This window comes from Streptopelia decaocto (genome assembly GCF_964273445.1).
Source record: "Streptopelia decaocto genome assembly, chromosome: 2".
Classification (NCBI taxonomy): domain Eukaryota; kingdom Metazoa; phylum Chordata; class Aves; order Columbiformes; family Columbidae; genus Streptopelia; species Streptopelia decaocto.
This window is the reverse complement of record NC_138655.1, coordinates 119,651,428-119,668,514: the sequence shown is the minus strand read 5'-3', so window position 1 is coordinate 119,668,514 and position 17,087 is coordinate 119,651,428. Positions and strand designations below refer to the sequence as shown.

At 37.0% G+C, this 17,087-nt stretch overlaps 1 protein-coding gene across 1 annotated transcript in view; it reads right to left on the bottom strand.

Moving 5' to 3' along the window:
• Positions 1 to 456: 456 nt before the first annotated feature.
• TOPAZ1 (testis and ovary specific TOPAZ 1) overlaps positions 457 to 17,087 on the bottom strand; it is a gene marked incomplete at both ends in the record, with an annotated part of 40,515 nt that continues 23,884 nt past the window's right edge. Inside the window, 12 exons of the mRNA XM_082044596.1 lie at positions 457 to 703; positions 1,967 to 2,150; positions 2,898 to 3,101; positions 4,143 to 4,307; positions 5,157 to 5,322; positions 9,311 to 9,411; positions 11,301 to 11,475; positions 12,504 to 12,570; positions 14,029 to 14,144; positions 14,404 to 14,496; positions 14,709 to 14,860; positions 16,530 to 16,593. Of these exons, the coding sequence (XP_081900722.1) occupies positions 457 to 703; positions 1,967 to 2,150; positions 2,898 to 3,101; positions 4,143 to 4,307; positions 5,157 to 5,322; positions 9,311 to 9,411; positions 11,301 to 11,475; positions 12,504 to 12,570; positions 14,029 to 14,144; positions 14,404 to 14,496; positions 14,709 to 14,860; positions 16,530 to 16,593 (1,734 nt within the window). The remainder of the gene's footprint in view (positions 704 to 1,966; positions 2,151 to 2,897; positions 3,102 to 4,142; positions 4,308 to 5,156; positions 5,323 to 9,310; positions 9,412 to 11,300; positions 11,476 to 12,503; positions 12,571 to 14,028; positions 14,145 to 14,403; positions 14,497 to 14,708; positions 14,861 to 16,529; positions 16,594 to 17,087) is intronic.

The following is a 17,087-nucleotide window of genomic DNA, read 5'->3' as shown; positions in this document are numbered from 1 at the left end:
AAATTAAGATCTAAGGGGCACACAGGAAAATATCCTCCCAAGATACTGTGAGGAAGACAAAGGGAAACATGTATTACTTCTACAGACTATGAAGCAGTGTGGAAAACCTCTCAAGAACAGTAGATATGCTCAATCAATGTACTTATCACCTGCTGGGTGAAGAATAACAGTGCTAGATGCTCCATAAAAATGGAGAATGTAGGTTCTGAGGCTGTGGCTTTCTCATAATCTAATGATGCCATCACAAAACATCTGTGTAAGCCAGTGTGACAATCTCTATAGTTAGGAAAATAAATTGTACTCTTTCTGTGCTACTATCTGCATTATCATCAATATGAGTATTTAAAACACAACTGGAGTTTGAAGCCTTGCTGTAAATCAGTAAGGCACAGTCTGAACACAGTGGGAACTGCCTTTATTAATTTGTATTATTGTCAACAATGATTGCTTTAACCATTAAAAACCAAAAGAGTCTTTACTAATTAACGACTGCTGAAACAGCCAGACCTTTGCAGCCCACTTCATATTCTCCTGAAGCCATTTTACAGCAGATGCAAGCTCCAAGCTGTAAACTTTTTCCATATTAACATTCATTGTCATATGTTTAAGAAAAAGCTTTGGATCGGATAAACGAGCAGCCAGGATCAGTCTCTCCGCTGCCGCTTGATAGTCACTGTTATTCTGAACTCCCTGATCTTCACATCTGAAAGGGAAATTTTCACAAATACAAAATTATGTACCATACAGGCACTTTGTTACTTGCCAAATGCTTTATACTGACAATGAGACAATGACAAAACCATTAAAATAATGCTTTGTGTTCACTCACAACAGACTATGTAAATTTCTAGACAAATTTTATCTGATTGAAGAATTAAAAAGTTAGGAAAATTTATCTTTTAACATATTTTACATGAATGAAAAGTAACAGAATTTAATGCCAGTGCAAAGTAGGTTTGCAATATTCACAGGATGTTTAATGAAGAAATGCTTGATGGAAAATTCAGTAAAGGAATGTAAACCATTTTACGAACTGGATATAGCAAGAATTCATGTTCATGCTTGAATCCAAAAGGACCACTCATTGTTGGCATGTAATCACTTTTGGAATAAGGATGTGCCTAAGTAACATGCCTACATTTTCACAAGAGCAGAACTTACTCTGCAAGCAAACAAGCAGAGGTACAACAGCATACAGAGGAAAACAAGAGATAAAAAAACTTCTCAGTTATCTAAAGAACAAAATTAAGAGATGTATTCCTTGGGAAGGGTAGAGAGGAAGGAAGACAGAGTACTCAAGTTGGAGATGTCCCTGTCCCTTCTTAACAAATGTACCTTTCCTAAGCAGTTTCAGATTTTGATGCTGAATGAGTCAATCTCAGAGAAAATGGGTCTTGAAAAAAATAAATTATAGGCATAATCTAGTGACAGTGGTTGGTGGTTTATGGACAAAAGGAAAAAGCAGCAAAACACATTTTATCTGAAGGTACTAAGTCTTACAGAAAGTGGAAAAAAATCTAGCAAATTTAAGATATCCCTTAGGAAAGAGAATCAAGTGAAATGGCTTCATGCACTTTCCAAGAAACAGTCAAGAAATGTGACAGTTGCTTTTTCAGAGGAGTAACAACTTGACTCTGCCCCTCTACTCCACTGCTTAACCAGAACACAAGAATTTATACACTGATATGAAGCCATCTTGTTTTTGAAAATACAGTACACTCTTGGTGCAGTAGACACATTCGGTCAGGGAACAGAGGCCAATATCGCTCTGGTACAAGCATGTAAAATCATTGATTAAAAAAAATCCCCAAACATTTACTGTTCTATAACCAATTTAGAAATATGGACTAAAGACAAATTTAAAACCAAGCATTCATTTTCCCAGCCAATGAAAAATAAGGTCTCTCATTAATTACATGATCACCTGGATAAATACAATCAAAATGGTACATATCTGACAACAAACCTTTTCAGTATTATTTGAAGAGACTGACTAGTAGCCGTTGGACTTTGAATATCACTGGCATTTGAAACAAGAAATATCTCAATGGCCAACAGCATCTCAACCTCAGACAGGTACGCTGGAATCATCAAAAGTTTGTGATATAAATTTCCCTGCAGTGGTGGGTAGCAACCCAATGATAAAGCACCTGAGAGTAAATGCAGAAACAAGAGGAATTAGGATTACAAATACTGAATATAGATCTGTTTTATTCAGTATGTGGCTAAAAGTGTGGGAAAAAAAAAAAAATAACAAACTCTTAATGGATTTTACTATTTCACCTATTTGGCCTGATTTCAGAAGACAGCAAGTAGTATTCACTCATAATATTCACTGTTATAAAATGTTATTTTTATCAATGAATATTATCAGCGATGTTTAAAAAGCTCTTTCGGAAATCTGGGGACTCCCAAGTGCATAATAACGCAAGTACAATTTAGGACAGGTCAGACAGAAGCTTTATGAGCAATGATCACAGTGAGAACACATTTGAACAGCATCTCCCCCTTTGCTCCCCCTCCTCTGCCAAGTGGTCCACTAATAATTTTACCACCACAGATCTAGACAGAAATATAAAGAAATCTAATTTGCCTAGATGAAAAAAAAAGATGATGCACTTTTTAACCATTTCAGGGTTCACATGAAACTGAGCGTGAAAAACCAATTTTATCAGAATTACATTTATTTCATGCCAGGTAGTATGCACAGATTCGTATTTTCAGCTGTCACTATTTACCAATAAACATTTTGGTTATAAATAAATTCCTGATAGTGACATGGAAAATACTTTTTTCTTCTTACAAAGGATATTCTTACCCATTTCTCCCCAATTTACTGAGCTATTATGAGCGTCCAAAGAACATAAGGGAAGGATATTGCTTAAGAATCAACTTACTTTTGTAATAGGTCCTAGCTTTAGACCACAAAGAACTTCTTCCCAAAGCTGTGATTAATCCTCTAAGTAAGAAAAAATCAATAGCTATGTTTTTTGAAAGCATGAAGTCTACTGCAGAAGATGAGACCCCAAGGTTCTTGCTCTCAAAACAGGCTTTTATCAGCTTGTTAAAAAGGCAGCTGTACTGAGAAACATCTATAGTATCTGAAATGAAATGAAGAATATTAACTACTGAGTTAAGCCAAATGCAAATCTAATTGAAGAATCACTTCTCCATCAGTACCTAAAATCAGGACTCTTGCTTCTATCAGTAATATGGAACAAGGTTGAGATAACTTATGATAATGATTTATTTGTCAAAAATACTTTCATACAGTTAGTTCCTTCATGCTGTGAAAGAGAAGTGTTAAGGTCCAAGTAATAATTTCCTGCCAAAAATAATAGGATCAGATAACAATCTCAGACTTAAAATGTGCACCAATAAAAATCACCTTGTTGGTTAAAGTTCTGCTTCTACTCTTACTTTGAATGGCCACTTCATCTCAACTGTCCACTTCTTGGCAGGATCAAGCAGCCTTGTATCCACCTCATGCCTCAAAGGACAAGATCCTTTTAGGATTCTCTAAGCAGGTGGTCTTCCAACTAAGCTCTCCTAACATACCCAAAAGCACACACTGGCAATAGGACTGAGACCTACACACAAGCGTCAGCTAAGGTTTCCCCAGTGGAGCCTAAGTAACTACGCATCTCATTTTGAAGTACACATCTAAAATTTGTCAGATAAACTGAGTCCCAAAGAGCACACAGTTCTTAACATGGTATGTGAAAGAAGCCTAGGTTGGCTAGCTCAGTCAGAGAAAAACACAATGCCCTCATCTGAAGCTACGATAAAATGAATTGCCCCAATGACATCCCTATTTTATCTTATTTTATAGGCTGTGTATGATCTTTAAAAATTTAGTGGGTCTTTCGTGTTGCTCTGTGTAACTGAACCAACTGGAAAAAAGAGGACAGGTGTATCAACTCTGTGTCTGTGTGAATGGATGTGTGTGTGCGCGTGTGCAGCAAGAGCTGCAGAGTACAGTATATATTTTAACTGACACTACACTCTCAGGAATAAAAAAAATGGGCTTGTCTACAACCATCTTCTTAAAAAAAATAGAGCTGTCAAACAAACAAAAAGAACAGTACAGAATCATCTGTTAAATTTTTAGCTCTTAACACAGCACCTTTTTCTTTACTTACCAGCATGGTTTTGAAAACCTGGTAAGTTCTGCAGAACTTCAAATGCCTGCCTGTATAAACTCTTCTTCAAGGATTTGTGCACTAGTGTACATAAGAGATTATGTCGATTGAGTATGTCCACTTTATCACAGGGCCACAATGGCCCATTTGTGGTCCACTCTGACTCTGTGGCAAAAAACAGGGCAGTGTTATTTCTATGAACCAAAACTGCTGGACGTTGACACTTTTTGCCATTAAGGATATACTGTAAACTGTAGCAGAAAACAAATTTCAGAATTTCACAGAAAATGCTGTTCTAGTGACTAGTAATTCGTTCCTTATCACCAGTATTTCTCAGATGGATCCTCTAAACCTCTATACTGTAAATAACCCCTTTTATTAAAAATCACAGTAGTAAAATGGATTGTCACATAAATATATCTGTGTATATAAATATGTATGTATCTATGTACATATATAAAATCAAATAGTAAATTTTAGATCCTCAGTATTACTTTATAGGACACCTCCTATTCTTGTTTATACTTCTGAGTTTCTCCTCTTTTCAGCAGATCAGAGTTCCAAAAAGGCAGTCATTATGCATTATTTAATTTAACTCTAAAGCTATTTAACTAAATGTGGATATTGTGAGGGGTAAAGAAACTCTGCATTGACCCAAGCCTGAAAATTTTTTGATACTGAATGTCACCCGGCTCGAAGAAAAACTACATGGGGCAGGGTCACTTTCCAAGCTGCAGCCCTCCCTTATTATGGTAGGCTTTTGAGTTGAGTGGTGTTGATGGCAGACTACTGGGAAAACTTTTCTGAAAAAAATTTGGTATTAGTCAAATATTTCTTGCATATATCAAGAAGAGTACTAACCAGTAAGATGTATCACGTTTTATTTTTGATGTCCCAGTATTATTAACTTTATTTAATAACACAGACCAGCTTGTAACTTTTATCTGAAAGCTGTCATAGAAGGGGACTATTCAAATTTAAGTCAAAACTCAGTTTTCTATAAAAGAAGCTTACCTCTCAATACCCAAGTTGCTCCATCCAAACTTCCAGTTTTAAGAAAAATTTCTGCAGCTTTATTAACAATTTGACATCTTGATGCTAACCTCTCTGCACCTGTAAGTCCTTTCAAGACTGTAAAATGTATCTGTAGCTCATGCAATTTATCCAAAACCTTCCTTCCCTGGCGTAAGAGGGAGGAGGGAAAGGGGGAAGGTCAGAGAAAGCAACGGTATCAGTGTACACAGAGTATAGTTACATAAAATACAGCAGATTTAATTCAGTGATACAGATTTAAAGGCATCAGTTTAGTTATCCAAACTGAGTGAGGGGAAAAAACAGGTATAGTAAAATTTCTAATGAATAGTAAGGTTTTTTTGACTGTAGGCAAAACCCCTCCACCAACCCATTGTTGAACAGTTCCAGGCACACTATTCTCCACAACATTATTTCTACTATATAATGTTCCTATACACCATTTTAAAAATACTTCGTAATGAATTTGTATTTGCTGACTTTAGTATATCAATATTTTTACTCTTTTGATTGCATTCAGCACTACATGACCCATAAAATTCTAAAAATATCATAGAGTTTTTATCTTGCAGCAGAGGTGTAACTATTAAACTGCAATAATTACTCCAGCATAAGCAAAAAAAAAAAAACACTGATAGTTGTACCCAGCAGGACAATAAGCTGGAAAAAATGTGGCCTATAACAGTAAAACCAACAACTTTATCATAATATTCTGGGTTAATATTTTTATACTGGTTTGCTATAGAGGCTTCCTCTTCACAACTTTTTGGTTGGCCTTTTCGTTCAAAGATAGAAGAAAGCTAGCAGTCACAAAGATAATTAAGACATGATCAATCTAAAAAACACAATGATCAAGTCAAGGTGGGATAGCAAACTGATGTCACCAGGAAGGCAAGGACAGGCAGGATTCAACACTTACTGTCTGTACCTTGCTGGTCAAGCAACACAGATGAAGCTTTAGATTTGTTTCAGCTCTTGCTTAGTGGGTGCATCAACGAGGAGGTGGCTTATTAAAAATTGTGGTCATGCGTGTGCAAGCATTGTGGTGGTAGAAAAAGGGTCGTGGAGGCAAAGGGGAAGGGAGCCTTAGGAGAACAGAGCAGCTGACAGAAAATGAAACTTATTTATTAAGAAGACCTGGCATATGCTCAAAATTGGAGACTTTTGAAGGCCTACAGGTATCTGCAATAGTTTATTTCAGCACAAAGCATCAAAGAATATTGACTACATCATTGAAGTTAACATTTAAGGTATAAAGAACCCATTCAGCTGTAGATGTATGTGGTTGCAGGGAAAAATACATACCTAAAAACTCAGCTGAAACTTTGACAGCAAAATAGAAATTTGAAATCTAAGCACGAAGCAGAGACAAAATACGAAATTAAGGAGGATCTGCATCTATTCCATCCTTCCAGCAAAAGGAAGGGCCACTAAGAAGTGTGTCTCTTTACAAAGGTGGAAAGCATCCAGCTATAAGCACAAATTATCTAGAAAGGAAAGGCACCCTATTAAAATGCGCTTGTGGAATGAGAACCTTAATTGGACAAGAACCACTGGCCAATCCTCTGAAGTCATAAAAAGCTGGGTAAAAATAAACCATGGCAAAGTCCTTCAAGATAGAAAATAGCTGAAACAGGAAAAATAGGGGAGGAAAGAGTTGCTAAAGGAGGGTAGAAGTAAATACCCAGAAAGGAGTCTAGTGTTGCTTGAAGAGCTGTCTCCATGGAAGACCTATTCGCATGTCTCAAATTTGCATGTTTTTTGGGGGTACATCTAGTTTATGAACTTTGCTTAGCTCTTAGAAAGAATATTCTCTTCAGGACCAAAGAGCATACGTATTTTACCCCTAGGAGGCACCAAGCATCAAAGCTATTTGATAAAGAGGTTTGATGTTCATGAAAGGAAAATGATCTGAAAAGCACATCTAGAGCTTTAGGCAGTTCAACATATTCATAACATGACACAGGGCATGTCCTAAAGCCAAAATTACTTTGGGTACAGCAGAAAGAACAAATCCATCACTGTCTTATTTTCTTGACCACTTCTTAAAAGAAACAAGACATGGGATCAAGCTGATAGTGCCCTGTAACCAAAGGATTAGCTGATGCGTCTAATGGAATAAAACTGGTCGGAGAGAGGCAGGAACAACAGTTCTAGTTCATCCCTGAAGAAGAGATCAATTTGGGATCTGCCAGTTCCAATGAAAGTCATTCACAGCTCAGCCTCATTCACACTGCAGTACGGTTGGTCAACACAGTTTGTCTACAAGGCTATTTGAAGATTTTGGTGAGCAGTCTGTTGAGAGGTGGGTTTGATGCCTAGTACAACATTCTCAAAGAAGCAATGATCTTTTGCTCTAGACATGAAAAAAATCATACTATTGTAAGAACTGTCTACTTCTAGTAACTCCTTTTATACAAGAGAAACACTACAGATGCTTTTGACACCCTGCACCTCTGAAAGTAGGACATGAAGAAGAACCTCCTTGGAATATCAGAGGTCCTGCAACCCAAATATTGGGATCTCCCTTAAGATGGACCTGGAAAACAGCAAAAATGTGTCAGGGCATTTCCCTACAAATACTGAATACGTGCTGTCTCTGCTGAAGAAGACAGCCAAAACCCAAGCCAAACTAAGTTCTTTGATGGGCATGTAAGTGCTGATCACTCCTCAATGCCAAAAAATTTAGACTCTCTCTTCTATGGCCAGTAATATCTTGACTATTCTAACTGCTGAGTTTTGTGGAACAAAAATGCTTAAAAAAGCTTTAGCGCACTACTACACAAGTGCTAAAGACCCTCTCTCCTTCCTAAATAGTACCACGCTATGCTGCAGCTTCATAGGGACCTGTTAAAGACCATTCATCCAGCAAGCTGATGCTGCAAAACTAATGATTCATCAAAACGGGTGTATTGCCTCTAGACTAAGCATCTCTTGTCAAATATCTCCTGGGACTTGGGTTGACCTGGGAAAAAGACTAAGCAGTTCATAGGTTTTACATAACTTAATTCCTGAAGGTTATCCCCTAGAGACAATAGTATAAAAGACATTTCAATCCTTTGGTGCAAACCAGAAAGGGTTCCTCAACAACAATTCACAAAAAAACCTTGAGAGAAAAAAGGGACATTGTTCATAAAAATATATGCTAGAAGCCATCTTGTACGGGAAGAGAAACATCCCAGTACAGCATAATTATTAGTTGTAACGATCAGGCCCTGTGACACAAAGGTAGAGTTCACAATGTGATCACTGACCAAAATACACACCAAAATCATTGGTGGTTTATATTTTTTCTTATGTTGTCACTGGTCATGTTGCATTGTGTGGGAGATCTGGTCTGGTATACACTGCTTCTTCCAGAACAAAAAAAGGACGAATTTAACGTTGAAATGGATCTTGCAGTGAACTTATGATCAATAGTGCATGAGGCCTAAAGAGTGTAAAACATCCAGTCAAAGGCCTAGTCTCTTAACCCTGGCCATTTGTAATATTTGACAACACAAAAAGGATTATAAAGGGTATTTATTTGAGAGGCCAAGTCTTTGCAAGATTCACAGAACTTAGAACCCGTCTTCAATGGAAGAAAAACACTTCTGATGACATTTTGGGGAATGAGCAATTCACAAAGTGCAGGAGCAGCTTTGCTGTGCTTCTCTTCTGTCTTCCTGGCCTTACCCATTCCCTTTGAGGCCAGGTTCAGAAGGATCAGTGCAGGAAAGCACCCACTCAAACTTTTCTAAGTATTGCTTGAGTTGGGAGGTCTCAGAATACAGCAGTATTGCCAGATAAAAGAAAGTGACATTTCTGCAGAACAATACCATCAGCTCCTCACCCCAGAATCCCAGGACAACCCGTCTGCTAATCCACATTCATTCTTAACTCAGAAAAGTCAAAAGCTGAACCTGAACAATCAAGTTTCTGGGTTGCAAGACAAAGTTGTGACAGGCTCCACAGAAGCCTGCAGCTCAGAAAGGCACAATAAAATACTTTGACCAGGCTGGACAATTAATAAGGACCAAGATGGTGGGGAGGCAGGTGGCACATCCAGCCATTCAACTAGAGGAACACAGTTTAACATCTAGAGAAGAAATAACTTGTTCTTTCTCTTCCCATCAGTTTCCTATAGTCCAGTATACCTTTATCCACTGCAGTACTTTGTGATAAGAATACATTACACTTATCCCAATCCTTCCAATGAAAATTCTGTCTGCTTCATTATGTTGTGAATTTTTTATTACTGGAAAGAAAAACAATGATTTTTTTAAAAATTATACGTAAATGCAATTTTAAAGAAATTATACACTTGAAAAACATAATCACTGTGAAAATATTAAACATACTTTACAAAATATTTGCCATTAAAAGCAGTAACTTCCTAAGTCATAACACTAGAAGTAGGGTAAATAACTATAGTTTATTGAGACACTGTTTCATAGTAGGCTAATTTATCTGTTAGATGCTTGGACATGTAATGGCATAATTTAGTAGCATCATTATTTGTAAAGTAAACTTTGCATTTTCTGGCACCATGAAGAAATGTTGGCAATTACAGAACTGAGTAATTAAGTTTTTCCAACCACATTATACAGATGCTTTGGAAGCACTGTTGACACTCTACAGCAGTGGTCTCCAAAGTGGGGTGTGAACACAACAGTCCATTCAGGTGTGGGAAGAAAATATTTTTTGTCCCATTAAAAAATAAAAATAAATAAACCAAAATATTTTTAAAGTAGTGTCTATTTCATCTTTACATAACATTTTTCATTTGTATTTGTGTATGTTTTATAATATACTTAATATATTAATGCAGTAGTAAATGTATATAATAGATGGATGGATAGATAGATAGATAGATAGATAGACAGACAGACAGACAGACAGACAGACAGGTAGACATAAATAAATCAGGCGTAACTGCTCAAAAACTTTTTAACTGATAGAGGTGCCTATCAGTTTGTAGACCACTGCTCTAGGGAAGACAGACAAAGTTCCAAGCCCCCAACTGGAAGCTGTGATAGCTGTTTTATAATATGAAGGTCTGTGGTCGGAAACATCATGTCATATGTCTGGAATAAGTATTCATCATGTTTTAGTAGTTAACATAGGCTGCAAAAGATCTGAGTTATCCATTATAAAATGCTTTAATATCCCACTGACACTTCACTGAGCCTCAGTTTTCTGCAAACTTACTAGGAATAAAGATACAGATATGTAAAGGAAGGGGCATAAGGGAGGAAAGGGAAAACCTGCCAAAACCATAAAAAGCTACGAAGTGTTTTGTGGACCCAGCCCTTGGAGAAATTGTTTCTTTAGAGAGTAATTCTGAACATCCAAATTACTAACCAAAACCAACCAACCAAAAAGTACAAATGTTATACATGGGGGCAGACTTTTTCCAGGGCCTGTTATGACACGACAAGGGGTAATGGTTTTAAACTAAAAGAGGGGAGATTCAGGCTAGACTTGAGGAAGACATTTTTTACACTGAGGGTGGTGAAACACTGGCCCAGGTTGCCCAGAAAGGTGGTCAATGCCCCATCCCTGGGGACATTCAAGGCCAGGATGGACCGGGCTCTGAGCAACCTGATCTAGTTGACGATGTCCCTGCTCATTGCAGGGGGGTTGGACTAGATGACCTTTGAAGGTCCCTTCCAACTCAAACCATTTTATGATTCCATGACTGTATGATGTAACCCTGTTCAATGTGTTTCAAAATATACAAATATATATATAGCTATAATTACAGCTCAAAAGTTTATTTATACTAATGAGATTGTGACACTTCACATGACTATATTTCAAGAGGTTTGCCTTTGTCCTGACAATAGGGGATTGTTATTAAAAGATCACCAATTTCAATTTCTTTTCATGACTTCAGAAAGCTCAAATGTTCTTCAGAACTTTGACTTGAAGTGTAAGCACTGTGGATTTTACTTCTACTAGAAAATGGCTTCTATTGAGCATTTTAGCTGATTGTAATTTGCACCTCAAGAAATTATGGGTATTGTAACGCATAAAATTAACTAATATTCAGGAAACAGTATATGAATTTGTTTTTTTACCTCTTTTAAAAACTCTACAAAGAATAGAGATGAACAAAAAGCATTTCTTGCACCTTAATTTTACCTGCATCAGCAAAATCACAAAAAGGAACTCCTGGTCTGTCTGTCTCAGAATCTCTGGTCAGTATTTCAGCAATACATAAAGACAATTTCTGAAGATCATCGAAGTGTTCACATCCAGTCCTCGCATTAACATACAAAGCTCCCAGCTTGGTCCAATCACTTTTTTCCTTGCAATGCTGTGAAGAAGGCAAGGGATAAATATAAGCGAACCTGCTTCCAGAACACCAAACAGAAAATATATTGAAAGTCAAGAGATACATCTGGGCTAGACTTATAGCAGAAAAAAGATGCAGATGAAATGCCAAGAACCTCCATATTCAATATGGCACAGTTATGTGTTGTCTAACTTGCATGGACTGCTTTCCACTTTTGTCCCTCAAGACATTAAAACCTTTTTCCATTTATGTCATGACCCCAGTTGGGGAAGTGCGTAACTTATTAATCCTATTTAAGAACTGGCAGTGTTTCAAGATTTTTTTTTTGCAGGATGCATGTCAAACTGATGGTTATTTTCTATATGGGTTAGTCTTTTGCTTGACATATCACTTGATGACTTTGGTGTTAAAGGAGTGAAAAATCAGTCCTGCTTCTTCCCATCTTAAATTTTGGTCTCAGGATCTGTGCAGTCAGTGTGGCAATATAAACTACATTATAATTGTGTATAATAAATAATTTGCCCTGGAGTATGAAAGATACAAGTGTCCAATTAAAGAATTTTTTATAATATTTTCTTATTCTTTAAAATATCTGCTTAGTGTTGCCAATTACCGCCATTTACAATTGTGCCTTTTTATACTAGATATGAACTCTATCTGCTAAATAATGCATTAAATTTTTTTTAATGCATTAAATGTTTTTTTTTGTGAGGAGTAATGTACTACTACCAATTACAAGCAAAACAAATGGAAGGCACAGGAAATAATTGCTTAACATTACGAAGTCTTTGAATTAGATGCAAAACCAAGATAAAACCTACAAGTATGTAAATAAAAGGCTGACAACACAGAAAAGCCAAAGACAGTTTCGCCCTGCACATTAATCTTTCCCAAATATGGCTTTGCATAAATATATTTATCATAATCTTGATATACCTAATAATAAAGCCCACTAATTTTAAATTATTTAGAAATTGCTATTTCTAGTAGGTTCAAAAGAAGTCATAGTTTAAGTATTCCAACAGGCTTGAAGCATGCACATACTGTACCTGAATTTCAGCCACTGCCAAGTTGAAGTCAAAAAGCCAGTTCTTTTCAAAATGTCTTTCCTGAAATCTTCCATAAGAAAAAAAATATTAATACTTATTTTTAACACATCCTATTAAACTAAACTATGCATTAGTGGAAGGTGATCAACCAATTACCATATATGAACTAAAAGCTGATGCGATTTTTGATCTTATTTACTACACACTATGCAAACTGGACACTGAAAACAGACATCAGGAAGTCAGTACACGTATTAACCAAATAAGTGAGCAGAGCTATTTTCACAGCAAATATTCCCTTGTCTCAGTAGAAACGTAACTGACAAAGTAAGGATAAGATTTGCAATCCATTAATTAAATGCAGAACTTTATGGCATGTATTTCTGACATAAAGGTAAAAAAGTAGTTAATTCCATGAAAGAAAGTGCCCAGGAGCATAATACTATATTCTGATGCTGCCACTGAAAAAAATGGATACATCTACCCAGCACAATGCCATCATGTAGAGATATATAACCTACACCTGTATGAGCTAACACATGCAGCTGAAGCAGCACAGCTGCTCAGTCTTCACAGGTACAGACTGCTTCTCAGTTTGTGCTAAAAACACATATGTACTGAAGCAACCTGAAAGGGGTCACTCATTTGCGAATGAGATTCCAAAAAAAAGTGATAAAAATTACCTTTAGCATATGTGGTAGTTTGCACTGGTAAAACATTGAGATCTGTGGCTGAAAGAGACTCCATGGGAAAAGTATGAAAAGCGGCAAATAATTTCTACAGTGCTTTCACTTGAAACAGTGATGGCTTGTTTTCACACAGTAGATGCTGCATGTCTGGTTTCCTCTAAGAATCAAAAGGTTGCTTTATGGATCACAAATTTAGTTTCTCAACTTGTGTGTGCACGTATGATGCAGATGATACAAGAAAAAGGATCATGATCTTGTGCAAGTGATGGGGAGACATCAACAGTTTTGGAACAAGATTTGGGCTGTGATTTCACATTTTGCCCAGGATAATCCAGCAGTACTTAAAAAACTACTCTCCTCCCTAGCCGTGTTGGCACAACTGTTTATACAGTTACACAGTAAATGAAACTAGAAAACTTACTTAAGATTATAACTAATCCTCTTGTTGCCTAGAAGGGTAGTTTATTGCAGAAGTACTGTTTGCTTATGCAGGCCTGAACGATATATTAAACCCTGATGTTCCTAATTTGACTACAGTTATATACATTTGTAGCACAGCTGGGGAACAGATCGTACAATGATGATCCATAAGGAAAAAAAGAATCATAACTGTGGTCAGAATCTAAATTTTGAGTTAACAATCCTTGATCTTTGAAACACAGTAGACTGGCAGCACTTTAAAATACAATTAGACGTGATATGACAGTATTTTCATCCAAAATACTAGACTTGCATTTTCTAATTGCCTTTTAAAGTTTTTACATAAATTTATGAAAATAGAACCTGAAGAAGGAACTAGACAGATGCACCTATGAAATAGCTCCTTAAAGACATACCTGGATTTTATGTTCAAAACAATATTTATTTCCTGACTGGAAACTTGCAATTGGTGTAGGAACTTAATAATACAGTCAAAATGTTCAAGCTCAAGAAGCATACCAGCATCAATGAGCTGTAATGTCAAACAGGGGGAAGAAAAGTAAGCATATAAAAAACTGTGATTACTTATGTATTTCCAGAGGCAACTGGCAAACAACATTGGGAAAAACATGTCACAGCGAATCTCAGGTAAAAATTACAGGATAAATGGAAAGCTGTCACAATTTAAAAAACAGTACTAAAATAGTATTAAAGTAGTATGTTTGAGTTTTAAAACAGGCAAGGCATTTCAGAAATTCCAACAAGTAGCAATAGTACAATCAAACTCATACCTTACAAAAGGTACTGATTAATGCAGGCACAGCGTCTCTTACATTCAAAGAAGCCACATGCTCAAAAACTTTCAGAAGAACATCTACAGCTGGCTATTTCAGACAAAAAAGCACAATCAGTTTTGCAACTCTGTTCAGTTAGAAAGGTTAGAGTTTTTACAACAGGAACTTTTGAATTGTTCTTTTATTTCCTGCAACATTTGACTACCAGAGTAAAAACAAACTTACTACTACAAATGGCTTAGTACTCAAAAAACTAAGAAACTATGGATCAAAGATTAAAAAAATATTACAAGGTCACGTACCAGTGTATTGATTTGTACAGTTACATTCAATATCTGAAATACTTCCTGCAACAAACAGCTCTTGAGCAAAGAAATGAGAAGATCGTTCAGCACTTGAGAAGCAAAATCCACACCAGGAATAACTTCTCTGTAATATTTCACAAATATCTGGACTGAAAAAAACAATTAATTTCACTTTGAGGTAACTGATGCTAACTATTTAAAAAAGTTATTTCATTAAATTTTAAATGCAGTGTAACAACCCTTAATTATCTGGGATATTATGGGACAGGGATATGGAGAAAAATGCGTGAAAGAATCCAGTTTGAATACAGCGCTAACATTACTAGACCCAGAATCACAGAATCACAGAATGTTAGGGTTTGGAAGGGACCTCGAAAGATCATCTAGTCCAATCCTCCTGCCAGAGTACGAACAGCTAGATGAAGCTACACAGGAAGGTGTCCAGGTGGGTTTGAATGTCTCCAGAGAAAGAGACTCCACAACCCCCTGGGCAGCCTGTTCCAGTGTTCTGATACGCTTACTGAGAAGTTTCTTATATTTAAGTGGAACCTCTTGTGTTCCCCTTTGAACCCATTACCCCTTGTCCTACCGTTGGTTGTCACCGAGAAGAGCCTGGCTCCATCCTCATGACACTCACCCTTTATATATTCGTAAACATAGGTCACCCCTCAGTCTCCTCTCCTCCAAGCAGAAGAGACCCAACTCCCTCAGCCTTTCCTCATAAGGGAGATGCTCCACTCCCTTAATCATCTTTGTTGCCCTGCGCTGGACTCTCTCCAGCAGTTCCCTGTCCTTCTTGAACTGAGGGGCTCAGAACTGGACACAATATTCCAGATGAGGTCTCACCAGGGCAGAGTAGAGGGGAAGGAGAACCTCTCTGGACCTACTAAACACTTCACTTCTAATACACCCCAGGATGCCATCATGTCATTATGCTGAACACCATAAACCCTGTAGGTTTCAAGAAAGCTCAACTGATTTTGTGCACAAAACCAGGTTAGATTTGGTTAACCACATCAAGGTTCCTGACTTTCCAGACAGGAAGCTCTAGGAAGTGAAGGGCAGTGTTATCACGGTGGATGGTCTCACAACCTGTTCCAGTGCTTGCCTTGGCAGACATGTACTGCAGCCCGCTGGTACCCAGCACTGTGCTGCAATGCTCAGTATTTCAGCTTGGGGACATCACTACACAGGGTGCAAGTGGATCCTACATTCACATTATGCTACACTCTAATAAGCTTTCAAAAACTCAGGACTGCTCAGGACAGGTACAAAAGGCATGACTGCACAGAGTGAAACTCAGCCCTTTCTGACCGAACTAAAAAGCTCAGATGGATCTGAATCAACTACTACCCCTAAAAGGTGTTAATCATTAATTGTTTGCACATATGGTTACGTGAAAAGACTAAACTAAAGCTGTTTGGGCACTGTAACAGCACTTTATTTCAAGAGCTTAATTCTCAAGTTTTTTTGATTTCTGATGTTTGGCCAGGGTGTTCATAAGTGCCTTAACAAAATTTTGGTTCTGTTAAACCGCCTCCCTGCTCCAGTTACTCAGTTAGACTCTCAAGCCTAGTTCCATTCAGGCTAAGTTCATTTTCCATGGAAGTAGGATTTATAACAAGCTCCTAAGATAACTATGTATCTAAATACCTAGTCTCAATAAGAAATTGGAACACGCAAACACATGGACTGAATGTACTCCTTCAAAATCAGAACTTCTCAATCACTGCTGAAGATGCACCCATTTCTTCCCTCACAGCCTATTTAAATAAAATAAGTACCAAAGATACGTCAAAAGCTACTACTACATCATACCTGCACGTTTTAGAAGGCTTGATTCTTTGATACTGATGTATGTCCTAAGTATTGCCATGCAAATCTAGAAAAAGAGGAAAAAAATCCATAGTGAAATGTTACCTCAGTTTATGCCAAACAGAACCACCCACAAACATGAATTCTATATGGAAATGAGCTTTACATTACTTCTGTTTAACCCGTACATACTGAAAAATGGTAGAAGAAGGTAATTGTGTCTGTAGACAAAGGCACTGTAAAAAAGACAGCAAATCAAATAGAAAAAAGATGTAGATGAAAAGTTTTGGAAAGGAGCTGCTGGGACCACAACTACATGCATGTGTGTGTATATACTCATAGCAAACAAAAATGAATTTGAAAATACAGTTACTTCAGAATTAGTATAAATGTGGCAGACTGTAAACAGAGAAAGGGAAGCAAAAAGGTGAAAGTGAAAACATCAGAAACAAAAATACCTGAATATACTAAGAAGTCAAAAAATAATCTAGAAATGAAGTTGGTAACACTGATCATCACATCAAGTCACTCAGAAGGACATAGAAGAAAAAACTCAGAACT